The sequence below is a fragment of the Melospiza melodia genome, chromosome 16 (genome assembly GCF_035770615.1).
Source record: "Melospiza melodia melodia isolate bMelMel2 chromosome 16, bMelMel2.pri, whole genome shotgun sequence".
NCBI lineage: Eukaryota > Metazoa > Chordata > Aves > Passeriformes > Passerellidae > Melospiza > Melospiza melodia.
This window is the reverse complement of record NC_086209.1, coordinates 16,214,923-16,242,791: the sequence shown is the minus strand read 5'-3', so window position 1 is coordinate 16,242,791 and position 27,869 is coordinate 16,214,923. Positions and strand designations below refer to the sequence as shown.

Here is a 27,869-nt window from a genome sequence, read left to right as displayed (position 1 = left end):
TTTCCATTTGCTGTGTTTTTATGAGTTTATAAGTTACAGTCTTGGAAGCTAAAAATACTGTACAGGAACACCTGAAATAAAGTGAGATTCACAAAGTGGAACTGGGCTGCAGGGAATTAGTGATGCTTCAGCCCAATGCATTTCCTTGTTCAGTGGAGCAGGACAGGCTGCATTAATGATGGAATTTTAACAAGGACAGAGCAAGAAATGAATAAATGGGATGAGAAGCTGGAGGATGAATTGCTCATGATTAGAAAGAAGTAATGAACTCTAGAATTTTTTATTCTGTTGTTGAAATGAGAATATAAATGCAAAAAATGTCTATATTTAATAACTTGTTTATGCAAGTTGTTTTTCCTGTTATTTTTTGCAGATAATTGATAAAAGCAAAAGGGATCCCTCAGAAGAAATCGAGATTCTCATGCGTTATGGGCAACATCCAAACATTATTACTTTAAAGGATGTATGTACCTCCTTTTCTGCTGCCTCTTATTAGACAGTGCTGAAAAAAATAAATGCAGATGTAGGCAGTTTATTTGGATTCATTAAATTTCTTTTACATAGAAAAATCTACTGGGAGAGCAGTATGTAACAGTAGAGGGAGTGTCTCAAAACACAACATTGTCCTGATATTAATTTTTCTAAAGGCTGTTTAAGCAGCTTGAAGTGAGGAATGATGTAAAGGTTAGAAATGCCAGATTTCTTCTTGTTTCAAAGGAGCAGCCAATGTGTTGGTAACCTGAGAAAGCAGTGGCTTGCAATGGAAGGGAAGAGCAGTTCAGGAGTGTGGGGCTGCTCTCTTTTTCTAACAGCAACTCTTACACAAAAAAAAATCACTAAATAACTCAGAGTGATGAATTAACAGCTTGAATGGAGAGTGATGAATTAACAGCTTGAGTCATGAGCTCCCAGGGTGACACAGGAGCTGCCTTGCCCTCCCTGCTCTGGCAGCCCCTGCTGTGGGAGGAGGGGATTTGTGGGCACGTGGAACTGCAGATGTTGGCTCTGTCAGAATGCTCTGAGTGTGAGTGCCCTGTTAAACCTGTCCCCAGGTGTATGATGATGGCAGATTCATCTACCTGGTGACAGAGCTGATGAAGGGAGGGGAGCTGCTGGACCGGATCCTGCGGCAGAAATTCTTCTCAGAGCGGGAGGCGAGCGCGGTGCTCTTCACCATCGCCAAGACCGTGGACTACCTGCACTGCCAGGGGGTGAGTGAGGGAGGGAGGCACTGCCTGCACTGCCAGGGGGTGAGTGAGGGACTGCCTGCACTGCCAGGGGGTGAGTGAGGGAGGGAGGGACTGCCTGCACTGCCAGGGGGTGAGTGAGAGTGAGAGGGACTGCCTGCACTGCCAGGGGGTGAGTGAGGGAGTGAGGGACTGCCTGCACTGCCAGGGGGTGAGTGAGGGAGTGAGGGACTGCCTGCACTGCCAGGGGGTGAGTGAGTGAGTGAGTGATGGACTGCCTGCACTGCCAGGGGGTGAGTGAGAGTGAGTGAGTGATGGACTGCCTGCACTGCCAGGGGGTGAGTGAGAGTGAGTGAGTGAGCCCTGCCAGCCACAGCCCTGGCACAGCTTGCAGTCACTACTCCCCTGCCCTCTGTGCTTTGCTTGACTTGTTTTCCTGCTAAGAGGTTTTGTATTTTATCACAAAGGTGAATAACAGAAACAACTTGTGCCGTTATGCTGGCAAAGCCTTTGGACTCTGCATTTTATGAAACTGCAGATTTTTTTCCTGTTCTTGTTGCCAAATGGTGATGTTGGTTCCAGTTGCATTATGAGCCAGGAGGTTTTTATTACATTACTTGAACCAGAATTTTTGGGTACTATAATTCTTTAAAACTCTCATAAGTATATTAATCTACAGAACAGCTTTTGTAAATTATAAACAAATGTACCTGCTTCTCCTAAATGATGGCTTTTCAAATGTCTTTGCTTATAGGTGGTGCACCGAGACCTTAAACCCAGTAATATTTTGTACACTGATGATTCAAACAATGCTGATTCTATCAGGATTTGTGATTTTGGATTTGCAAAACAACTTCGAGGAGAGAATGGACTGCTTCTAACTCCCTGCTACACTGCAAACTTCGTGGCACCAGAGGTATTTCAAGCTGCTCTGTTTTCTTTGTGCTGTTTTTGGTGTGTCAGATGCTAAAACTTTTCAGCAATGCTTGGAAAAAAACCTCAACAATTCTGCTACTTTTCTTTAAATATAATCACACATGCTTTTTAAACATGAGTACATGTGTTTATAATAAACCTGCTTTAAAAACAGCAGAGTCCACCCTCAAAAATAAGATGTGAGCCTTTTGAAAATCTTAAGAGATGATCTGGGAACAAGAAATGTTGGTGGTGTTTACTGCAACTTGTATATTAGAAAGTCAATAATCTCTCACATGATCAGGGATGATCTTACCCTTCCCTAGGCTGTGGTGTTGTTTTGGGGTGTTTTTTTTAATATATGACAAGAATTTAACACTCTTTGTTTCATAGGTTCTCATGAGACAGGGATATGATGCTGCTTGTGACATATGGAGCTTGGGAGTTCTCCTTTACACAATGTTGGCAGGGTGAGAATATTTCTGAGCTGTTTTGTTTACCTTAAATCCCAGAATGTTGCCTGAGTCCTTGCTTCCATAGAAATGGTGAGGCATTGGCTGATGGAATGACACAGACACAGGTGGGACAGGCAGCTCTGAGTCAAAGCCAAACAATCCACGTTTAGCTCAGAGTAGGATCAAGGTTTCTCTTCCCAGTGCAGGACTTGGAGGTGCCAAAGACTTCTCCCACTTTTCAGGAGGGAATTGAGTCTGTGAAAATAAGAGATGGGTTTGTCTTTCCCCTCCAACCTCTTGTCCTTCCACCCCATCCACTTTGCTCACCTTGTGTCCCTGCCCCTGCTGCATTCCTGTGGGGAACACTCTGGGTTGGGATCTCTGGAGTTTCCTCAGCATCCAAACCTGAGGAAGCTCTAGGAAGCATCTAGTGGCCAAATGAGAGATGTTTGCTGAATCCTTCTCCAGCAGAAAAAGAGCAGGTTTTTAGTCCTATGACTAAATCCTGTCTATTGGAAACTATTCTCTTGATAAATCTGTACTTCCCATTAAATGTGAGAAATGTTAATATTTAATAGCATGTGTATATATTCTGTGCTCTGTATATATATTCATATATGTAGATTTATTTCTGTTGGCAGTGGGATATTGACTGATTCACGAGATTTTACCAATTTCTTGCAGTTTTTATCTGTAACAAAGTGTTTTGTTGTTTTTTTTCTCTCCCCAGCTATACTCCATTTGCCAATGGTCCCAATGATACTCCTGAGGAGATCCTAGTACGGATAGGCAGTGGAAAATTCTCTCTAAGTGGAGGCAACTGGGACACTGTTTCAGATGCAGCAAAGGTGTAAATGTGTTTTGGTTTTATATTTTTGTAGAATTCCAATGAAATCTACTGAGCTTTATCAGCTAGACTGCTCTGTAAGTGGAGTTTGTGTTTATGATCTGCAGACTTCATTGCAGGGAAGGATATCTGCTCCAACATTTTATTTAAAGGCTCCATCTGTAATGAATATAGATTCCCTGGGATGGTGTTGACCCACTCTGTGGGCATCTTAATCACCAGTGTTACCTTTTAAAAAAGACCAGCCTTAATATTAAATATTAATGTTTAAATATTTTTTCCCAGTCCTCTGGAACTGCACTATTGTTCATTTCAGTAGGAGTGATTCAGAATGCTTGTTGGCTCTTGCTGTCTTAGCATGAGAAATTCACTTCTGTGTATTTAAGAATGCTTCACATTTTGTACCTAAAACAAAGGGAACATTCTGTCAGCTTGCTCATATTTTGGTTTTATTTCAAACTGTTGCTGTCTCTGTTCTGTGCCCTTCCCACCCACCTCTCCTTTGGACCAACGTTGTAATTAATCAGTAGCTTGTTGCTAATGCTTCTAACAGGCAAAAACAAGTGTCCATTGCTGTTGGCTTTATGCTTTATGTGGTTTCTTGAAGGAAAAATTCCTTGCTGGTGTCTCACTGTCCCTGAATTCATTTGTAGTAAGGAGGCAGCAGAGCCCAAAGTGCAGAGTGAAAAAGGAGAGAGAGATTTACAAATAATAGCATTCCTCCATAAAATCTGCCTGCTCCATTTGAATAGGATTTCTAGTCTTTTAAAGATTATATTCATAACAAACATGAAAGGCACAACAGTGAGTTGCTTTGCAATCAAGGCTGGCTCTGTTGAGCTGCCCCAATAGTACCACACATTGTTCTGAGCTTCTGCAGTGTCAGGGCACAGAATGATCCCGTTTGTGTGCTGCTCTCTGTGTGCTGGCATTGTGTAAACCCCTCCACACAGGGTGCTTCTCTCACTGCTGCCATCCCTGCTGCTTCCAAGGCCACCTGAGATGCCTTGCACTGAGCAGTGTTTGTGTTCCCTGCCCTGCAGGATTTGTTGTCACACATGCTGCACGTGGATCCCCACCAGCGCTACACGGCCGAGCAGGTGCTGAAGCACTCGTGGATTGCCTGCAGGGACCAGCTGCCTCATTACCAGCTCAACAGGCAAGATGCCCCTCATCTAGTAAAGGTAAAGGCACCAAGTTACATAGTGAGAAATACTCATGGAATGGTGGAATGGTTTGGGTTGGGAGGGACCTTAAAGCTGAACCATCCACCCCCTGCCATGGGCAGGGACACCTTCCACTGTCCCAGGCTGCTCCAAGCCCTGCCCAGCCTGGCCTTGGGCACTGCCAGGGACCCAGGGGCAGCCACAGCTGCTCTGGGCACCCTGTGCCAGGGCCTGCCCACCCTCACAGGGCAGAATTCCTTCCCGGTATCCCCCTAATCCTGCCCTCTGGCAGTGGGAAACCATTCCCCTTGTCCTGGCTCTACATACCCTTGTATAAGGTCCCTCCACAAAATAAATTAGTAAATGATTATTGTTAATAATTATTCCCCCTCAGTGCAGGGTAAGAGATTTTTGTGTGTGGTTTCTGTAAGGCAGTTCTTGAGCTGTGTCTGAAGTCAGGACCTGAGTGGGCACTGAAGTGGCTGTGTTGGAGAAATTGGTGCTAATCTGGCTTGAAAGATACAAATTCTGACCTACATTAACAGATGAATCTTGCACCTGAGGGATGTAAAGGAAATGCAAAACAAAAAGAAATGTCAGGTACCCATGCTAAGACATTGGAAGGGTTCAACAACAGATTTTTATTTTCCCTAACAAATTTCAGAGAATTCACATGACCTGTCACAAGTCTTGTTTGGTTTTAATGGAGTTAATTGAATATTTAATGTTTAATTGCTTTATTTTCTGCTGAAAACTTCTACATACATGAATTATTATGACATATTTCCTTTTTCCCTAGGGAGCCATGGCTGCTACATATTCTGCACTGAACCACAAGACATTTCAGCCAGTGCTGGAGCCTGTGGCAGCCTCCAGTTTAGCTCAGCGACGGAGCATGAAAAAGCTCACATCCACAGACTTATAGATCCACTGGGACACCTGAGCAGACACAAGCAAGGGGGAAACCCAACAAGTGGCTCTATTTTGCCTGACCTGTGATCAAAAGGCATCTATGGTTTCCTGCTACACTACTTGAATTCTGTAAAAGTCCTTTTTTTAAAAAGAAAAAAAAAATCCACAGGTTCATACTGTGTTCGTTTTACAGGCCGTATCTGTTAAGTTAATTTAAACATCAGGTACACCATAATGAATTTCTCTACACTGTCCTTTGAGATCTGTTGCAAATATTCTTTCACATTCTGTATAGTTTTGCTGGGTTCAGTTTAAAAAAAATATGGTTTAGGGGACCGTTGCCAACGACCAAGTTGTACATAAAGTGTCAGTGTGAGTTTTCTTGCTTCACACCCTCAGACCCTGCTGTGAAGGGCAAATTCTTCATTTTGTAATTGGGCACTTCATTGATTCAACTCAATTCCTTTCCCTTGTCCATGACTCTTATGCAGAGTTGAGCAATGTGATGTGCCAGAGTTAATTCATCCCTGTTGATTTGGTAGGTCTGTGTTTGCATGGTGCCAGGAACTGAGGAGAACCAAAGGGATGTGCAAGCTCCTGCACTTAAATTTGATCTCTTGTGACCCAAAAGAAATGCTGGTTATGGCCTCTGACAGAAAAACAAGCATTTCTGGTTGTTATCACAAATTGTGTCCTGCACTGAGCTGGAGGAAGTCATTTTGTGCATAAACTGTAAAATTCAGGCTCTCAGAAACATTGGTGCCACTTCAGAACAAATCATGCAGCTCAATCCTTTGTTAGTTATATTTCCCATCCATTAATACAGCTACTGTGTAATTTTCCTCAGCAGTCTTTCCACTAAATACACCCAATATTAGGTTTGTTTGGCATATGAGACAAACTGACACTTTATTATAACCAACTTGGCACTTGGGGTTTATTTTTTATTTATTTGGTTTTTTTTAATAGAAGGTTGCTTCTCTCTGACTCTCTCGCTGCATGTACAAATATTACAGAACAGAAATGCAAAATTCTCTTTGCCTAACTGTAGGGGTAGCTTGGGAAAATAAATAAGCCTTGCTGTGTGCCCAGATAAGGGAATTCTGACCAAGAAATTTCACAGTTATGGACAAATTCCTTTCAGCATCCTGTGGCCAGCACTCACTCACCCTCTCTGTTTGTTGTTTGGACTGCAGCTGTTCCCAAATGCTGGGATGGAGAGGAAATTCATTTCAGGGCCAGAATTACCTTGGGGTTTCCTGACTCCAAACCAATGCTAACTGCTGGTAGTTCATTCAGAAATACACTTAGAAGTGTTTTCAAAAGTTGTAGACACTGAGCAGTTGTAGTGACATAGCAGGGTGATTATAAATATTAAATACATTAGTGACATTAGGCTGTGAAGTGACCAGAACTCAAACATAGTTCAGACTCATTTGTCATCATTGAATTTTCAAATGCAAGACCCCAGGGCTGGCAGAAATCAGTGTTTTGAGACAGCAAAAAAAAAAAAACTTCCAGGAGAATTCTGGCCCAAGCACCAGGAGTGGTGGTGATCACTCACATCTCACAAGAGTTGTTGGCTGGTCTTTGCTTATACCTGTGAAGGACTTGGTGGTGTTGGAAATACTTTTAGATAAGCTGCTTTCTTCTGTTGTGGTGGGGGAAGATGGACATTATCTGGCCAAATAGTTAGGTATGAATATTTGTAGATTTGAGACTTAATGATATAGTAAACATAGGTGTGCTCTTTGTATCACACAAAACATCCCCAGATGGAATTTCTTGAGTGGTTGATAGATGTTGGAAGCTTTAGGGGCCATCTGTGCCTAGTTTTGAGGTGCCTGTTTGAAATGCTTGAAAATTTATCAAAGAACACAACTGCTTCCTGGAAAGCTCTTTGTTTAATACAAAATCTGCCCCTTTTGCAGCTGCTTCATCCTCCTTTTCCTTAATGAAGACTTTTTCCAGCAAGAATGCCTGGAAACCTCTTGTCTAACACTCTGTCAGGGTCATTTTAATATAAATTTAAAGATGACTGCCAGAAGAATTTGAATTCACTCAAAAAAAAGGAAAAAGTGATGGAAATTAAACCCCCTGAGCCCAGATCAAGGTGTACTGTGGGTTGAAATGTAGTCCTGAAAGCTGTGGTGGGGATAAGAGGTAATGCAAGGCCTGGAATACAATGGAAATGTCAAACCTGAATTGTCTTCAGCTTTCCTGTAAGGCAGCAGCTGGTCTTTAATGGCTTTACCATGAATCATTTAACAGTGTTTCTGTTGGTATTTTCTTTTAGCTTGCTTAGAAGCACCACAGAATAAGCACCTTAAAAGCATTTTGCACAAGAGCAGTTGGAAGCAGCTGAAGGGACTCAAGTTGTTCTTGATGTGCAGCACAAAGGTGGTGAGAGGAAAAGAACACAAACAAGATGGATGTTCTGATTCATTGCTGAGTATTTGAAACATTTCCTGGAAAGTTACCCTTGTTTTATATCACTGCTGGCCTTTAGTGCAAGTGGTACTTCAGGGGTAAAAACAACATTACAAAGTTGTTTTATTGTGGGGAAAACATATGGATGTGTTATATCTTGACAGGCCAGTGTACCCTGGTATGCCACTTAGAATCCTTATTTAGGGGGAAAATTCCCTTGCTCTATTTCAGCATATCAGTCCTGGAAATATTTGGGATATGCAGGAACACAGAGTTCACTTGCAGTTTACTTTTACTGTATTTAAGGATCATCTTTGTGAGGCTCCTTTGGGAATTCCTTGCCTGTTTCTCATCCCTTTCTTTCCCAGCTTAGGTTTTGATATCTAAAAGCAGCATGGTCTGCTCATGGGCTGTCAGGCAAAGGTTTGAGATGGAAGAGCAGGTACTGGGAAAGTTCTCTGGCTGTAGTAAAAGGTTGGTGGAAATTATTTCTGTCATCTGGGCACAGTTCAAGTTTACAAACTGGTGATGTTCTTACTGCCTTACTGAGTCAGAAAAAAATGTGAAATTTTCAGAAAGGTTCATAATTACACAGAAGTAGGCATTCAGACTAAAGGAATTTCCACAGAACTAAATCTTGAATTATAGAAGATTTTGGCCATGGCTTCCTGCCAGAAAAGCTCCTGCTCTGGTGTTTGGTGATGATCATTAGCAGTTCCAGCTCTGGTGCACACAGATTCCCCCTGGAGCTGGAGTGGGCTCAGGACTCTGCTGCTGTTCTTTCACCCCAGGATATCTCAGTTTGTACCCTCAGTTATCCCTTGGGTATAAAGGGAGGAGCTCTGTTGTATTCCTGTTCCACATCCAGAAACTGCAGTGGCGCCACAGTGAGCCCATGGTGGGGTCACAGGGCCCTTCCTTGGAGCTCTCCTGGTTGGGTCCAGTCCAGCCCTGATCTGTGGCTTGTGTGCTTTTCTTCTTTTTCCCATTTTGTTCAGAATCAGTGAATTCCCCTTGCCCAGGGCAGGAGGTGCAGGGGCTGAGCCTGCTCTTCCTTTGGGGCCTCTGTTGTTGGAATGTTCTTGCAGCCAGAGAAGACATCCAAAACCTCACCCAAGTCAGTCATGTTGAGCTTGAATTCTGTCTTCCATGTTTTAATTCCTTTTCCAAAGCTGATCTTCAGCGGTCCAATAATTAAAATAACCTCTGGCAAACTTCAGCAGGTGGGAGTTCCTGGTAGTGTACTTAGAGACTGGTCTGTAGAACTGTGTTAAGTTAATTACACAAGGTTATAATAATTCTCCTGGTTTGTATCAGTGAAATTAGGCTAAAACATCAATGCAAACACAGGGTTTTATGTATTTCTGTAGCACTTAAGCTTTTCATTCCTAACCAGAACTAAAAGTTAGCAAATATTTGTGGGAGAGGAGGGAGGAGCAGTTTTTTCTTAAAGTTTCCAGAAAGCTTCTGAAACTGTGGAGTAATAGAGTCCTTATGTAATCCTATTGTAGGGTTGTAGGGTTAAAAGCATAAAATTCTCCTTAAAAGTTTGTTCCAAAGCTCTTTGAGGTGTGCACTGGTAGCTGTTGGTAACACCCCTGCACTTCATTCACACCACACCAACCTTCTGCATCAACGTCTGTCCCTGCTCCAGTTATTTTTAAATATTTGCTCCTCCAGATTCTACTGTTCCTTGGGAATAGAAGAATGGATACAAATTTGAAAACCCTCACCCTTAATGTATGGCTGAAGCTGATTGAGTATTACAATAATTTGCCTAATTAGAAAGTCTCCCACAAAATCATCAGCAGCTGATTTTCTTGAGATTTTTCCTGTGTAATGAAAGCAAACTTTCTCTGAAAGCTTTAAAAGATATAATCAATTAAGTATCTCTTAATTATTAATTTTTGAGCAGTAGCTTATTACCAGTAGTGAGTTTGAATAACCCTGAATTCTCTTGTGGGGTTTTTCACACGAGGGTGCTGGAGGTGGATCTGCTTTGCAGGACCAAGTGTTCAGGTTTGGGTGTTTTCATTAGGCTTTTGAGCAGTGTTTGCTAATTAATTCATTAATTAATTGCGTTGTCTTAATGTCCCAAGCACTTTGGCATCTTGCACTGATGCTCTGGTTAGAGCTGAAACTGCTGGCACGTGGCTGAATCTCCATAAAGGGCATTAATTGAGAACAGTGTGCAATGAATTCCATGCTCTGAGGTACTTCAAAGATGAGACTCTACACAAGGTCCCCGTTCTCAGATATTGTAACTGTCATTTCCTTCTCTTAAGCATATTGTGGATTTTGTATCATACTGTATTTATTTCATTTAATTTTAAAAGAAATGTTTTCTTTAAAGCTCTGTATATATTGACATTAAAGTTTGCATTGTACTACGTTCTCCTCTTCTTGCAAGGCTGGGTCTGGCAGTGCAGTGGTGTTTTTCTCTTGGCACTGCTGCCTTCAATTACAGAACACCAAAGACAACTTTAAAATTGTATTTATTTTTGTCAAACTCCCTGAATAATCATAAAGGTACAGTTTTAATTAGCTGGCAGTTCCCTGAGTACTAGAATAAAAGAGTTGCAAATTCATAACATTTGGTAATTGACAGAAATCCATCACTTCTGCTTTGGAAGTTTGCTTGCTTCTGTTTTTCAAATGGATATAAAAAACAATGAGCAAACATTCCTAAATTAAATGTATATGAATTATTTCATAAACCTTGCCAAAAATCTCACATACATCAAGAGCTATTTATAAATTGATATTCAGTCAAGTGTTTCATGCCATACTTGCAGCAAAACAGACATTCAGTGGTAGGATTGATGTATTACCTCAGGGTGGGATCATCTACCTCTGTGCTTTTTACATATAAAATCTATAAAACTTGTCTAATAAAGTCTATTGAATTTGACTCCCTATATTAAGAGGAAATAATTTTCCTGCAAAAATCTGATCCTTTGAAAATAGATGCTTGCATTACAATTGGCAGGAATGACATTAAAAACTGGGTTTAAAATCCTCCTGAGGTATTTGATAAGTGCTGGTGCTGTTGGTATTCACAGTGGTTTATAGATACTTTATTTTTTTGAATGCACAGGAAGGTTTTCCCACCTTTGCCTCAGGTGCTGTTCGCTCACACAAGACACTGGTGGCAGAAGAAAGGGGGGACTGGAGCCACAGAGGAGGTACAAGCAGGTACAAGTTTCCCAGATTGTGATAATTTGTTTGATATCATTCAAGTCAGGCAGGAAAAATTAATCAAATTGGACAAAACCATTAAAATAATTTTTGGAAGCCCTGAGTCTCAGGTATTGAGATCTGCAGGCTTGGTGAAGGTGTTGCTGGGTGGGAGGAGACAAGGCATGGATTAAAAGCCAACCTGACTGCATTTGGAGAAACCAGGAACAGGGATGAGCCAAGTGTTAAAAAAGACTCCAGAATGTGCTTTAATTACATCCTGCTCTTTGTTTTCCTGCAAATTTTGGTTCTCAGGAGCTGTTTTCCCCATGATTCATCTCTGAAGCTTTATGACTGTAAGAGGCACCTTCCCACATCTCTTTTGGGTTTTTTAATGGGGTGCAAAATATTTTAAGGTAAAGATGTCCCACCTTTGCTTGCCCCAGCTATAGGAGGAAGAGGTAGCAAGTGTCTGCTGGCAGTTTTGCCAAAATACTGATTTAACTGTATTTATTTTAACTTTTGTTAAACAATTTCCCTCCAGAACCTCTGGGGGACTTGTCTCAGAGGTTAGGGCTTCTTGTGGGCCTCTTGGAAGCCACAGAAAGCTTTGGGCAGAGGTGAGGTCAGTTCTGCAGCCCCTTAAGGCACTGCTTGGGCAGGGGCTCCCTTGCAGCTCCCTCCTCTTGGGGTTGTTTGCATTTCCAGCCTTGGAGCAAAGCTTTAACTCTCCATAGCTGGTTTGGCATGCAGAGAGTTCTACCCCAGAGCAATCCTGTACCAAGCTGGGTTTAAACAAGAAGTGTAATGCCCTAGTGCTGGTTGATGGTGCAAATTCCTTATTTCAGGCTCTTGTGGCCCTCAGCATCCAGGTTTGTGTCCTGATCTCTTCAGGGATGGCTGGAATTACAGAGGGAGGGATATCTCTTAATTAAAGGGGGTTTATTGCTTGTTAAGGCTTTTGTGGGGGAATCACAGTGTAATTCTGACAGGCTGCTGCCCGTCCTTTCCATGGTGGTGTCCAAGGCCATGTTGGATGGGGCTGGGAGCAACCTGGGATAAGGGAATTGTCCCTGACCATGGCAGGGGGTGGAGAGAGGGGCTTTAAGGTCCCTTCCCATTGAATTGAATCACAAATTTTTTTCTATGGTAACTGCAGTTGTGGAGTGCTGACACAGGCCCTGTGTGTCCCTAAAAGCCCTGTCTGGAGGTCTTGGCAGCTAAACTGAAAGTTGGTCTGGTAGCAAGGCATTACAAACAGGTATTGTCATCTATTGTGCCAAAATCTGCTTGTCTGGGACTGAATTCAGCCGTTCTGAGGTGGGAAAGCAGCGGCTGCAGGGATGAGGAGCAGCGTGGGGAAGGGAATGCAGTTCTTTATTGCAGTTCAGTTGTTCATCACAGTTCTGTATTGCCTCCTCCGGGGGAACGGGCACCGGCTGCTCACGGCGTCACAGCGACCCCGAACCCGCTCGGGATGCCGGCGCTGCTGCGCTGCTCCCGGGATTCGCTGTCCCGGGGGATCTGCGGGTCCGTGCCGGTATTCCCGGTGTTTGCCGTGCCGGTCGGTATTCCCGGTGTTTGCTGTACCCGGTCCCGGTGTTTGCCGTGCCGGTATTCCCGGTGTTTGCTGTACCCGGTCCCGGTGTTGGCCGTGCCGGTGTTCCCGGTGTTGGCCGTGCCGGTGTTCCCGGTGTTTGCTGTACCCGGTCCCGGTGTTGGCCGTGCCGGTCGGTATTCCCGGTGTTTGCTGTACCCGGTCCCGGTGTTGGCCGTGCCGGTGTTCCCGGTGTTGGCCGTGCCGGTGTTCCCGGTGTTGGCCGTGCCGGTGTTCCCGGTGTTGGCCGTGCCGGTGTTCCCGGTGTTTGCTGTACCCGGTCCCGGTGTTGGCCGTGCCGGTAATTCCCGGTGTTGGCCGTGCCGGTCGGTATTCCCGGTGTTTGCTGAACCCGGTCCCGGTGTTGGCCGTGCCGGTGTTCCCGGTGTTTGCTGTACCCGGTCCCGGTGTTGGCCGTGCCGGTGTTCCCGGTGTTTGCTGTACCCGGTCCCGGTGTTGGCCGTGCCGGTATTCCCGGTGTTGGCCGTGCCGGTGTTCCCGGTGTTTGCTGTACCCGGTCCCGGTGTTGGCCGTGCCGGTCGGTATTCCCGGTGTTTGCTGTACCCGGTCCCGGTGGCCCCGGCGCCGCCGCTGCGCTCCCCGCAGCCCCCAGGAGATGGAGGCAGCGCCCCGCAAGCGGCCCCGGAGCCTTCCCGGGCATTCCCGAGCCTTCCCACCGGCACCGATCCCCCCGGAACCCTCCGGGGCTGAAGGATGCACGGCCGGGAACTGCAGTTCAGTTGTGCTATTGGGATTAATTTGTGTTTCGTTATTTTATTTATTTCTCCTTGAGAATGTCTTGTTCTCCTGGTTCTCTTGTTTTCCTGCCTGTGGGATGAGTGATCCCTTCACGCCCATATCCCGAAGTATTAAATAGAACAGCTCCACATCTGCTGCTCCTGGCTGAGGGGCAGAGAAGCAGCACCGGCAGGACCAACCTTGGAGCATCTCCCTGAACCCAGAGGTCCCACCTTGGCGAGGATTTCCCGGTACTGGGAAAGGAGGAGGAGCAGGAATAATGAAATCAGAGATGGTCCTGAACTGGGAGGGATCCCCGTGGATCTCTGAGTGCAGCTCCTGTCCCTGCACAGACCCCACAAATCCCACCCTGGGCCTGGGAGCGTTTCCCAACCTCTCCCGGGGCTCTGGCAGGGTTTGGGCTGGGAGCATTCCCGGGGAGTTGCTCCATGCAGGAGGGAGGACAGGGATCCTGGGAACCTGGAACTGCCTTCTGCAGCCCTTCCTTGGCTGGAGGATCCTGGCATGTGAAACTGCCCTCTGCAGCCCTTCCTCTGCTCCATGCAGGAGGGAGGACAGGGATCCTGGGATCCTGGAACTGCCCTCTGCAGCCCTTCCTCTGCTCCATCCAGGAGGGAGGACAGGGATCCCGGGGTGTGGAACTTTCCTCTGCAGCTCTTCCTCTGCTCCTCCTGAGCAGCCAGAATTGGTGCAGCTGAGCATAAAAACTTCTGATTTGGAAACACCAGCACCAGGCAAATCTGGAAGTTTCTCATCTAGAAGAAAAACCTCAACATGCAGATTTTTGAGGTAAATAGAAATAATTTGGGTCCAAGTAGAGATCAGGTGTATGTTTTTAGTGATTTTTTTTTAATTTCAACACCTGTATACTTTTAAACAGAACTTTGTGCATGTTTACTGTTTTCATTAGGAAATTCCTTGCCATTTAAAATCCCTGGTACTCCAGGGTTCAGCATCTGGAGTAAAATGTATGGTAGAAAAACTCATTAAATTCTGAAAGTAAGACAACAATTTAGGAATAAAAATTAGTTAAGATCTTGCTTTGCCAGGTTAGAAAATCACATTATGATCAAGCTGAAGGTGTTCCTGTTTGTGATAGGGGAATTGGACTAAATGGGATTTAAAGGTCCCTTCCTACCCAAAAGAAGGGATTTCCTTGTGCTGCTCAGGCTCCTGCTGCAGAGGGGGGAGCAGAAAATGAACCTCAAGTTAATTAACAGCTCCAGCTGCTAATTCCCCCTGCACCGGCCCAGGAAGAGTGAGCTTGCTCATTGCCTGTGCCCCATGGAAAACGATCAAACTCCAAAATAGCTGAAAGAATTAATTTAAATGAGCTGGCAGTGCTTGTCAGGGAGGGAATAAGGGCAGATTTGAGGAAATTAATAACGTAACTCAAAGTTCCCAGCAAACTCCTGGCAAAGGCAATGTAAACTTGGTTTCAAATTAATTATTGCAAATAAACATTTGAAATGCTACAGGCCAAATTAATATTTCAGAATTCTTCACTATTTATTACTGTGCTTAATTTTCTTACTTAAATATAATTTGGGCCTACGGCTGTTAAGAATTTAATTTTTGAGGTACTTTAATGAATTATAAAACATGTTTTAAACAGAAATGTATAGCTAATAAATGCCAAAAGTGATTAATTTTTTGAAATGTGCAAAGGCCTTTGTATTTAATTTTTTAAAAGTGCCCTAAATTGTTGAAAAGTAAAGAGAAAGATAATACAAAGTGGATCAATTGAATTCTGGAATAATTTACTAAATCACAAATAGTTTTACTGTGGCCATGTGTTCTTCCATGAGTCTCCAGTCCTTCCAGGAGTCTCCAGTCCATTTTTTGTGTCCTTTAGACAAGGTGGTGGCAAAAACATGCTCTGAAGAAACCTTGCTCTGAACCCCAGCTCCCTGGATGAGCAGCACTCTGCCCTGTTAAAAAGTGATAGATCCAAGCTTTTCCTGGGATAATACAACATCAAAGATACATGCTTTGATAAGCCCATGACTTTCTGATTATTTTAATGTATTATTATTTTAATGTATTGGGGTTTCTTTAAGTGAAAATGAAATAGTGAGAATGAGGTTTTCATACTTTAGGTGAGCTTTTAATATAAATTTTGAACCTGGGGCTTGTGTGATGTGTAAAATTCCACGAGGTGGGATTTATGTGCACAGCTCCCTGCACAGTGGGATGGCAACACCTGCCATTAATTTTTTTGTGGCTTGAAACTGAGCTTGATTTAGATGCTTTCATCCCAAGGGAAGAGACATTTTCTGAAATCAGCCCAGTGGTAATTGTTTGGAGTTGAGAGTGAGCTCACTGAGATTCCCCATGAATCAAGGGTGTGCTGCCAGTGATTTATGTCCCTGCACAGGCCTCCAAACGTCCCCACAAATTATCCAGGGCTAAGAAGGGGATGATTTGCTGCCAGTGGCACTTTGGAGTGTTTTCCAGCAGCTCCTGATGTAGGAAACTCCTGCTCAGCAGTGGGATCAACAAAACAGGAATTCCTCCCAAATTTCCCTTTTTTTGGGAGTGCACAAATGCATGAACATCCCAGGATCTCTTCAACAAGGAGTAACCTCTGAGCAGGGCTGGGTTTGCACCTCACAGCCCCTGTTCCTCCTCAGCAGAAAACTCAAAAGCTTGGAGAACCAACAAGGTGAGATGTGACCTGGGTGTCCTGCTGCTTGACAAAGGTGGGAGAGAAACTTTATTTGGGATGCAGGGATAAAAGGCCAGATGGATTTCCATAACTAGAGGAGACTAGACAGGGAGATTTACAACAAAACAACAACAACAAAAAAATCCTTAAGGGCTTAGAGGATAAAGTTATTCTAAAAAGCAGCACTAGAAAATATCTACCTGTGAAATTTCTTGGCAAGTTTCTTCACCCTGCTGTATTTCTCCCTTATTTTTAAGCTAGGATTTATAGAAAAATTATTAAGTCCTACTTTTTTAGTCCTCTGAGCTTTGAAATTTCCTAAATTCTCTTTACTTTGAAATTATTTTTTTTTTCTGAGCCTTTTGAATGCTGGAATCGATTTCTGTTTCTTTGCTTATTAATCACAGAATCACAGAATCACAGAATTTTCAAGACTGGAAGAGACCTATAAGATCATCTAGTCCAGCCGATGTTCTAACTGTTCAACTAGATCATGGCAGCAAGTGCCACATCCAGTCTTTTTTTAAATTCTTCAAGGGATGATGCCTCCACCACCTCACTGGGTAAATGATTCCAGTTTCTGACCACTCTTTCTGTGAAGTATTTTCTTCTTACTTCTAACTTACATCTACCTTGACGCAACTTGAGACTGTGTCCTCTTGTTCTATCCGTTGTCGCCCGGAGAAAGAGGCCGACCCCCAGCTCACTACAGCCACCCTTCAGGAAGTTGTAGAGAGTGATGAGGTCACCCCTGAGTCTCCTTTTCTCCAGGCTGAACAACCCCAGCTCCCTCAGTCGCTCTTCATATGGCTTGTGTTCCAAGCCCTTTATTAGTTTCGTTGCCCTCCTCTGGACACGCTCAAGTAACTCGACGTCCCTCCTGAAGTGAGGGGCCCAGAACTGGATGCAATACTCTAAGTGAGGCCTCACCAGTGCCGAGTACAGGGGAAGAATGACCTCTCTGCTCCTGCTGGCCACTCCATTTCTGATACTGGCCAGGATGGCATTGGCCCTCTTGGCTACCTGGGCACACTGCTGGCTCATATTCAATCGACTGTCAACCAGCACCCCCAGGTCCCTTTCCACCTGGGCACTATCCAGCCACTCCATCCCCAGCTTGTATCGGTACAGGGGATTATTATGGCCGAAGTGCAATACTCGGCACTTGGACTTATTGAAGCTCATCCCGTTTGATTCTGTCCATATGTCCAGCCTTTCCAAGTCTCTCTGAAGGATCCTACACCCCTCTAATTGATCTACACTCATTCCCAATTTGGTATCGTCAGCGAAACTACTAATAAAAGACTCTAAGCCCTCATCCATATCATCAATAAAAATATTGAACAAAGCTGGTCCCAACACAGACCCCTGAGGGACACCACTGGTGACTGGTCGCCAGCTAGATGTGACACCATTCACCAGCACTCTCTGGGCCCGGCCATCCAGCCAGTTCTGAACCCAGCAAAGGGTATTCCTATCCAGACCACGGCCAGCTAGCTTGTGTAGGAGTATGCTATGGGATACAGTGTCGAAGGCCTTGCTGAAATCCAGAAAAACAACATCTACAGCCTTCCCTGCATCCACTAGCCGGGTTACCTGGTCATAAAAAGTGATCAGGTTAGTTAGACATGATTTACCCCTCCTAAATCCGTGCTGGCTGGGTCTGATACCCTGGCCATCCTGCAAATTTTGCATGATGGCACGTAATATGAACTGTTCCATTATTTTGCCAGGTATAGATGTTAGACTGACTGGTCTATAATTGCCAGGATCATCCTTTGCGCCCTTTTTGTGAATGGGTATCACATTGGCCAGCTTCCAGTCATCCGGAACCTCACCAGTAATCCACGACTGTTGGTAAATGATAGAGAGTGGCTTTGCAATCTCATTTGCCAACTCTCTCATCACCCTGGGGTGGATCCCGTCTGGTCCCATAGATTTGTGAATGTCCAAACATTTCAATAGTTCTATAACTGCCTCTTCTTGGATAATGTGGGGACCATTCTGTTCCCTAAAACCATCTACCAGTCCAGACGGACGGGAGTCTTGAGGGCAAGTCATCTTCTCTTTAAAAACCGAGGTAAAATAGGCATTGAACACTTCTGCCTTCTCCTCATCTGTAAATACTAAATTCCCACCTGTGTCCATTAAGGAACAAAGGCTGGTCCTACCTTTTTTCCTACTATTAATATATTTATAAAAACATTTTTTGTTATCCTTAACAGCGGTCGCTATCCTGAGTTCAAACTGGGCTTTGGCCTCCCTAATTTTTTTCCTGCATACTCTAGCAGCCCTCTTGAATACATCCTTGGAGACCTGACCCTTTTTCCAACTCTGATACGTCCTCTTTTTATTCCTAAGCTCTTCCAAGATCTCCTTACCCAGCCAGGTAATTGAATGAAACCATTCATCCAAGAAAACTTTGGAGAAGAGAGATCTAATTTCCAGCCCTACCCCAGTGAGAAGAAGTCAGGTGAACAATCAGCTGGACCATCCAAAGGATTATTACAATTGCAACATAAGCTATTTAAGAAAATGTCTATGGGGAAATATCTGGAAATGTAATAACTTAATCCTAAATACCAGGAAAACAAAGCAAACTACTGAATAGAACATAGAAATGGAGAGTGGAGCAGAGGCAGGTGCTCACCTGGGATGTCTGTTTTAGGCAGGCAGAAAGTTTTCGTTGGGCTGAAGGTGGCCAGGATGGCAGTCAGGTTGCTGGTTTATTGAGAAAAAACTCTTTTTTTAGTGCTTGGATGGTGTGGGACTGGCATATCATGTGCTGTAAGGGGTGATTGATCCTAAAGGTGAGGTGGAGCTGTGTTTGCTGTGGCAGGTGCTGAGTTTCTGGCTGGACTAAGGCTGACACTTCAATAGAGAAATTCTCCTCACTTTGAATATTTCAAATGTCAGAATATCAAGGATCCAGCTCACTCTTTGTTAGCACAATCCCTTATCCTTTAGAAAGGTTCACATTCCATCTGGGCTGATTTGTAGGGACGTCAGAAACTGTGTGAGCACATCACAGCTGACCTAAGAGTTGCTTTCATTATTTATTGCCTTCAACCAGCGTTTTCATCACCCCCCCTTTAATTAACTCTGCCAAAAATGGCTTCTCTTTCTGGCTAATCATGGAGGAGGGACGGGAAGCTGAATCCATGAGTTCATTCCAGGGTGGAGGAGGAGGAGGATGCAGAGAGGGGAGGAAGGAGTTCATGCTGTTTGATCAGTTGTGAAAAAGCAGCCACAGGTTGGAAGGGCAGGGATGTGCCTGGATTTGGGCCAAGGGGATGGAGGGAGCAGGGCAAGGGATGGAGGGAGCAGGGAGGGGATGGAGGGAGCAGGGTTAAGGGATGGAGGGAGCAGGAGGGGATGGAGGGAGCAGGGTTAAGGGATGGAGGGAGCAGGGTTAAGGGATGGAGGGAGCAGGGTTAAGGGATGGAGGGAGCAGGGTTAAGGGATGGAGGGAGCAGGGTTAAGGGATGGAGGGAGTGGGACAGGGGATGGAGGGAGCAGGGTTAAGGGATGGAGGGAGCAGGGTTAGGGGATGGAGGGAGCAGGGTTAAGGGATGGAGGGAGCAGGGAGGGGATGGAGGGAGCAGGGTTAAGGGATGGAGGGAGCAGGGTTAAGGGATGGAGGGAGCGGGGTTAAGGGATGGAGGGAGCAGGGAGGGGATGGAGGGAGCAGGGAGGGGATGGAGGGAGCGGGACAGGGGATGGAGGGAGGCTGCCTGTGCTGGGGATGTCAGGAAAACCTGTCCCTGCTCCCTGCCCACTGCCAGCCTGTGCACAGCAATTATTCATGCTGCAGACCCAATGCTAGGAGACATGGGCCCGGGCAGAGGGAATGTCTAGCGCTGGTAGGACGAGATCATTGTGCTGCAAGTTGAATGAAAGGAGGTTTTTTTTCATAACAAAGATAAGACAGGCAGTGAAAGACACTTTTTTCCACGAAGGAAGAAGGCGTTATCCTGCCTAAATGATTTAGACAGACTTTATTTTCTTGGAAAGCCTTGGGTCTCTTCATGGATCATTGTCTCCAAGCTGAGTTGCTCAGTGAGACTTTCATCGATGGCAAAGAGACCCAAAGGGACTGAAGGGAGCCTGTGACCTTCCACCACTGCAAGTCTGGAGCCATAGAAATGTTTGTCAGCTTTGAAAAGAAATGGTTGCACTTGAGATCCTTTCCTTGGAAAAATCCCTCAATCTGGAGCCACAATGAGGCGTGATTTTAGCACAGATCTGCCAGGACACATGGGTTCCTTTCTCCTTTCAAATAAAATATGGAACTCAGCTGGGGTGTCTGAGCTTTTGGGATATGACAAGGAAAACATTCAATCTTATTTTTAATTCAGGCGAGGTGAGCTTTGTGTGTAATTGGTTTTTTGGAAGCAAAACAAATATGCTTTTAATTCTGGGAGAAAAACAGGGTGACAAATGCTCCATATGAGAATTTGGCATGGAGGCCTCTCCTCTGGGGAGCAATACTTGTGTACAAAGAGAAATGCCCAGGTCCCAGCTCAACCCAAACACGTGGCCACCAGCCCCAAAGGCACTTCTGCACTAATGGAGATGGAATCTGGGCTGATCTGCACCATCACTTGCTCTGGGTGAGATGAAACTCTGGGGTTAATGCAAATGTAAGTTTCTCTTAAGTTTAATTCCCATAGTCTGTGATTCCACTCTGGTCAAAACCAATTTCTCCTTCCTTGAGTTGGGAATTATCTTTTTCTGCTTCTCTCCTTCCTTCCTTCCTTCCTTCCTTCCTTCCTTCCTTCCTTCCTTCCTTCCTTCCTTCCTTCCTTCCTTCCTTCCTTCCTTCCTTCCTTCCTTCCTTCCTTCCTTCCTTCCTTCCTTCCTTCCTTCCTTCCTTCCTTCCTTCCTTCCTTCCTTCCTTCCTTCCTTCCTTCCTTCCTTCCTTCCTTCCTTCCTTCCTTCCTTCCTTCCTTTCTCCCTCCCTCCCTCCCTCCCTCCCTCCTTCCCTCCCTCCCTTCCCTTCCTTCCTTCCCTCTTGTTTATGAGGAAAACATAAAATCCCTTTCTGCACTTAAACTCATTCTGGTGATGCTCTAAATTCCACGCTTAAGGATGCATTTAATTAAAGATTGACTATGGCATAAAGTGGAGGTTAATTAAATACCAATCAATCCCTGTATAAAATACATCTAAAGGGGCTTTGGCTCAGGCAGTAAAAGCATCTCCAGGAGGAGATTGCCCTCCTGCTCACTGCGCTGCTGCAGAGTGGCTCCCCACCCTCTTTTCCTTGCTGTATTGGCCATCCAGGATACTGAAGCCCTGCAGAAAAGCTATTTTGATGGAAACAAAGCCATGGTGTGACCCACTCCTGCTGTTCAGAAGAGATTTCACAGGGACTTTTCCATCACCACTTTGTTATGGTGATGTTGGTGTAATTAGAAAAAAAACTCTCATTGACGAAAGAATATTTTTGTTCTCCCCAAAACTTTTTGAGAAGGTCCTTTATAGGAGCAGCAAAGGAATCCAGAGTATCCAAAGTTAATAAAAAAAGATGACATTTCATGGAACGTGTTAAGCTGTAAGTGCCTTGTTGTAGGATGTTGTGTATGCTGAAATTGAGGGGAGCTGCAGGGAGAAGCTTTGGAGGAGTCCCACACAGGAGAAGCCTCAGGTAATTTTAATACTCTTTTCCTGTTGTGTGTTCCCATGAGGGAACGTTTTGGGAATGTTCAGAGAGAAATCTGGAGTTTGTGCTCCTGCACTGGTGGCTTTTAAGCCAGGGACAGACTTGGAATAAGAGGCCTAAAAGTTTACACTGCATCAAGAGCAGAGTTTAGTCTCTCTCTATCTAGGCTTAGCTCTTTAGGAGACCCTGAAAGAATGATTTAAACATGATCCCTGTCCTCCATGCTCTGGAGTGCTTCAGGGACATTGAATGGTGAAAAGCAAAGTTTTCCTGCTTCAGAGTAGGGCTTTCTTTAAAATAATTCAAAAATCCTTGATTTTCAAGTTGTTTAGTAGTTTTTTTATTGGGCATTCTCATGTTTAAACTACCAAAACTAAACAGATGAGCTTTTGACAGGAACAAAATAATAAAATATTGAAATATTTTAATTTTAAATGCTCTGTTCCATTAAAAATATCATTGTTCTTTTATTGCTCATAAATCCCCTGGAACCTGAGCTTTTCCCACTGAGTCTTTCAAAGATTTCCACCTTATTCAGAAATCTGCTTCACAGGGCTGCAGTGATGTCCTTACAGGGAGCTCAAGGCACTTGGTCAGCATGGCAGGGCTTCTTAAAATTATTTTTCTAGCCCTGCAGAAGGAGAAAAGTGAACTCCAAGCCTGTGAAGAAGCAGCCTGGGATCCAGCAGCCCCTGCCACGTGAGGTGCAGGCTGCAGAAATGAAGTTGGAAGTTAATTGTTCCTGCTGCTGAAGGGCCCAGGTTAGCTGCTGTCTTTACACTAATTTTTGTACCATCCCAGTGACCTTCATATCATATTAACAGTTTTTATATTATGTTAGCAAATTGCTCTGCCAGAGCTGCAAGTCTGATTGCATTCTGAAGGTCATTAATATGATATGAAAATATTATTGTATTCTCTCCTTTCATATTTTATTAGTGATATGGAAAGCAATAAAGGAGCTGATTTTTGCTGGGAGGTTCCCCAGGGAAAGTTGCTCTACAGCACTGGTGTCCCACATTGGCTCCTAATCCAATCTCAATGGGAAGTTCAATTTCCTCATCATTAATTATTTAGCTGTATTTAACTGCTGTAAATTCTCAGATTAATTTTTTTTTAACTGTTGAGTTTGATGACCTCCAAAGACATTGGTATTAACCAGTGCAAAATGAAATATTGCTTCACACAAGTGGAACCCACCCTTCCACCAGGGCTTGTGTCAAGGTGTAATAATGGCAAATTTAATTTTTCTGCTGCAGGAGGGAAGGCTTATTTTATTACTACCTTTGGTGCAATTCAGATTTGCAGCACAGAGGAGGAAGGTGGCACAGCTGGGACATTCCTTCAGGGTGAGCTGGCACTGGAGCTGTGCCCAGGACATTTCCAGTGGTCACCAGGCCAGGGACAGCTGCTGTAACCCCCGGAGCTCAGCTTGGACCCAAACATTTCATTTACTGAAAGTCCTGACACAAGTGAGCAATGGGTAAAACTGGTCAGTCACCACCCAGAGCCAAGGGTGAAGGCAGGAACTTTTGGGCAGGTTTTGGCTGTTATTTAAGAACAACAAGGCTTTGGACATGCAGAAAAGTGGGGTAGAAACTTTAAAAGAGATTTTAATGGAAAAGAAAGGTCATTGCTTGTGGATACAAATGATTTTTGAGGTAACAGAGATATTTTAGAGTGACTTCAGCCAGGAGGGTGAGTTTGGTAAGCAGCAAGTTGAATTCCTCAATGCTTTAACAGCCCTTAGCTCACCCTTAGAATGACATCTAACAGGAGTTCACCAAATGTCACCCACGGCAATATTGGATTGGGATATCACAGCAGCCAGATATCAGGGGTTTAACATGGTTTTACCAAGCAGAATGTTTAAATGTTTGAATTTAGGCCTTTTCCCTGCCACAGTGTGAGGATGCTCCGTGTTCATTGGCCTCAGTTGTGTGACACGGAGGGTCTCAGATCCCAGAGTGGGTTTGTGATTGGGTTATTTGTGGTCAGAGCTGGCAGGAAAGTCAGTCTGGAGGCTCCCCCAGCCTGGGAACATCCCAGAGGGCTCCTGAGCAGCGCAGGGAAGAAGGATGGAGCACAGGGAAGGAAGATGCAGCGCAAGAGAAAGGATACAGCGATGCCTTGTGCGGGCTGACCTAGAACAGAGACTAGATGGAGCTAAAGAATGAAATAGGGATTTATTAAAAGGCCTCCTCCTCAATGGGAGCGGCTGCAGATGGCGCTGCTGCACCGAGAGCGGGCCCGAAACGGCTCCGTGCCCCAAAACGGCCCTGACACGGCACCGGAGTGAGCCCCGAAACTGTGCACCCCAAAACTGCCCCGAAACAGCATCGGTGTGAGCCCCAAAACTGCCCTGCACCCCAAAACTGCCCTGAACACAGCACCCATCCTGCACCCAGCACTGCTGAGCAGCTCAGCTCTGATCCCGCACTTAGCACTGGTCCTGAACAGCTTCTCCCCCCTGAACCCCCTGCACCCCAACTCTGCCAGCCCCAGAAGAGCCCCTCACCCTCTGTACCCCCTGCACCCCAACTCACCCAGCCCCTCACCCCCTGCCCTCACAGCTCTGCCCCTCCCGGCTCACCCAGGCCCGCAGGAGTGGCTGTGGCCGATCTAATCTAACGCAGTGGGAGCCATTCCCTGTGTCCTGTCCCTCCATCCCTTGTCCCCAGTCCCTCTCCAGCTCTCCTGGAGCCCCTTTAGGCTCTGGAAGGGCTCTGGGGTCACTTTGGAGCCTTCTCCTCTCCAGGTGAGCGCCCCCAGCTCTCCCAGCCTGGCTCCAGAGGGGCTCCACTCTTGGAGCGGCTCCGTGGGCTCTGTTGGACTCACTCCAGCAGCTCCGGGTCCTTTCTGTGGGGATCCCTGGTCAGGATCCCACCCGAGCAGGGCAGAACCCCCTCCCTGACCTGCTGGGGTGAGCCCAGGCCGTGGCTGGCACTCCGTGCCCAGGATTGTCACTGCCAGTGCCACCCTGGTGCTACCACGGGGCATCACCAGGTCACATCCACATCCCCAGGGCACTGCCTGGCCTCAAACATGGGCTGTAAAACCCCAGGAGAGCCGAGGACAGAACAGGCAGAGCCACGCTGAGCCCCAGGAGGAGTTTTATGGGCAATAATAAAGTTCTGTGGTGTCTCTTACAGGAGAGAGGAGTGTGTCAAGTGCGATGCTGCTTAACGTGTCTGAGACAACAGTGTGAGAGTACTGAAGGTAAGACCCTGTGGACTGAGCCATATTTCATCACAAACAGAGCCCTTTAACCAACAAACTTGTTCTGGGAAAGTTTCCAACTCCGACAATCTCTGGCGTTGTGGGGTGGTGGGATCTCTCATGCTAGGAGCATCAAAGGAGTCTCTGGAGATGCTTTAACAGAGGACAGGAGCCTGGGAGGGAGACTTCAAAATCCTGGCAAGGGTACAAATAAAATACACTTTGGTCTTAAATTAATGTAAAATTTTATGAAACTGTCTCTCGGAGATTATTCCCAATGCGGAGTTAAAAAACAAACAAGCAAACAAAAAGCAACAACAAAAAACTCCCTGGCTGGTGTCCACAAAGAACAAGTGCTGTGGTTTCCAACCTCTGAACGACATTATCCTCCAGGAACTGCCTCTTTGGGAAGATTCCACATCACCAAGCTTTATCTGCATCCTCTGCTTAAAAAAAAAAAAAAAAAAAAAAAATCCCAGGTCTGTGGAAAAAAGAGAATTTGTCCTTTACCTAAACACTGATTTATGCCAAGGCTTTTACTGGTAAGTCCTGTCTGTGCCCTGCCAGGCTGTGTCCCCTCTCTGGACATCATGGGGCTCTGTCAGCTCCAGGATATTCATCCTGAATATCCAAACTCCCCATCCAGGGCCTCCCTGTGGCTGGAGAGCTGGGGTGGGACGTGTCCATCCTGGGAAGAAAACAAGAAACACAAAGGAAGAGGAGAAAAAAAAAAAAAAACAAAACAGAAAAAAAAAAAACCTAAGCTTGAGAAGAGAAGGAATTAAAAGAAAAGATGATAATAATAATAATATTAATGACAAATTTTAATTAATAAGTGGCTAATTAATTTTCTAAGCACCATAAAATTGCCATAGCAGCCTAATTGCTTTGCTGCTCTTGCCACCAGGCAGGGAGGAGGTGACGAGTCCTAATCCCCTGCATTTCCACGTGGGAGGCGCTGATGGAGGGGACACGCTGGGCTCTGCAGGGGCCGTGCCACCACACGGGGCCCTGCCCAGGTGCCACTGTCACTTGAGCACCTGAGCACCTGAGCAGGAGCTGCCCCCAGGAGGAGCCGGGCTGGGGCGGGGGCTCTGACCCCAGCAGGGATGCAGGGGCCACAAGGGGCTTGCAAATGGATTTCCAGCTTGCCACCATTCTGGAAGAGCATGAAGACACCATGGGATTACTGCAGCTGCTCTCATCCTCTCTTTCAAACCCTCTCACCCTTGTGAAAATATTTTTTTGACTCAACGCCAGCACAGATTATTGGTTTTATGCTTCTTGCTCTGTAACAACCACGTACTTATAGGAAATTACTTGTAGGAACTCACTCAGAGGAACTGGGGATGTGCAGATATCAGCTTGCAAAGGCACAGGAGCTCCTCTTGGTGGAGAAGAATCCACAACACCTCAGGCTCCTGGGGTTTGCTCCTCTGGCTGCCTGGTGCAGATGTGCACAGCCCAGCCACCCCTGTCCAGGGCACATGGTCACTTTGAAACAGTCATTCAGTGACATGGATTTTTTTTTCCCCTAGGCTGTTTTTGCCACCAATTCTGTGATGAGCAATTTGAATTTTTCTGAAATTTGAATTTTTCTGGAATTTGGATTTATCTGCACTGACCCCTCTCATGTGCTGGGTGTGTTTTTAGGAATGAGTCCTTTATTTTCCTAAAGGTGGTAATCAATGAAACCACATCATTTGCCATCATCTTATTACTACATGAGACTTCATCTCTTCCTGCAATTCCTGAAGAAAAAAAGCAATGTCTGGTTGGGGGCTCTGTGCTCTGTGGGGTACAGCACAAATGCTATTATTTCACACAATTTGTGCTGCTGACTCTTCTGCCTCTGCATATTTATCTTCCTTCCATTCCCAACAAACTTGTTTTTTCAGCACTTCTTTGTCATAAGGATGATGAGGATTAACTAAATGCATGTAAACATAACCATAAAAAGGGGGGAAATTACACTGCATGAGCAAACCTGATACTCTTCCCAGTTCATTAGAATTTAATGAAGAAATACTCAGTGCCCAACAGGGGAATCCTAATTCATTATGTCTTTTGAATTCTCATTAAGCATATGCATGGTGACTACTGGAAACCTGCACCCTTTCAGCTCTGTTGTCCATTACCCTGACTAATAAATAGTCATTATACTTAAATACTGATGAGGAGACTCGAGGAAGTTTTATTCCTGTAATTAATTTTCCCTGGTTAACTCCTGATGATTTTCCAGAGCTTCTGCTGGTGGTGGTGACTGAAACAAAATCCTGGCACAGGTGAGGTCAGAGAGAAGCTGCTCTAAAAGTGATTTGAAGATGGAGAAGAGGATGGACACAGGGCCCCATTCTCCCCACCTTAAGGATGCTGCTTCAGGTTTGAGGGGCTCTGCTGCTTTTTTATAGCAGGGGGAAAAGCTTTTTATCCATCTGAATCCCTGGAGGTGCCCAAGGCCAGGCTGGACAGGGCTTGGAGCACCCAGGGACAGTGGGAGGTGTCCCTGCCATGGCAGGGGATGGAGCTGGTTGAGCTTTAAGGTCCTTCCCAGCCAAACCAATCTGGGATTTTAAATGCTGTTTGCTGTTTTGGGCCCAGTACCTGAATGATGGTGAATTTTGGCTGAAGTTGTCCCAGAGCTGATGCTTTGCACAGTTTTCCACACTCTTGGGTGAAAGCTTTCAAAGGAAGGCTGCACCAGGGAATGTGGAATTACTAAATCCTTCTGACTTCTTATGTAGCTTAAGGCAATGTTTAAAAACTTTAAAATGTTTAATTGCTTGGAGCTGTGTTTTCCTCCATAGGTGGCAAAGGTGGATGGAGCATCCCGGCTCCCCCAGGCAGCTCCAGAGCATCCCGGCTCCCTTAG

At 45.3% G+C, this 27,869-nt stretch overlaps 1 protein-coding gene across 4 annotated transcripts in view; it reads left to right on the top strand.

Annotated features, from left to right (window-relative positions):
- The window catches only part of RPS6KA6 (ribosomal protein S6 kinase A6), a 36,323-nt gene extending 26,024 nt beyond the window's left edge, over window positions 1-10,299 (top strand). For all 4 annotated transcript variants that reach the window (XM_063170810.1, XM_063170809.1, XM_063170811.1 and 1 more), the window contains exons 16-22: window positions 374-463; window positions 1,053-1,211; window positions 1,942-2,103; window positions 2,496-2,572; window positions 3,288-3,405; window positions 4,448-4,588; window positions 5,370-10,299. In XM_063170810.1, coding sequence (XP_063026880.1) covers window positions 374-463; window positions 1,053-1,211; window positions 1,942-2,103; window positions 2,496-2,572; window positions 3,288-3,405; window positions 4,448-4,588; window positions 5,370-5,495 — 873 coding nt within the window. In that variant the 3' untranslated portion in view covers window positions 5,496-10,299. The remainder of the gene's footprint in view (window positions 1-373; window positions 464-1,052; window positions 1,212-1,941; window positions 2,104-2,495; window positions 2,573-3,287; window positions 3,406-4,447; window positions 4,589-5,369) is intronic.
- The last annotated feature ends 17,570 nt before the right edge of the window (window positions 10,300-27,869 follow it).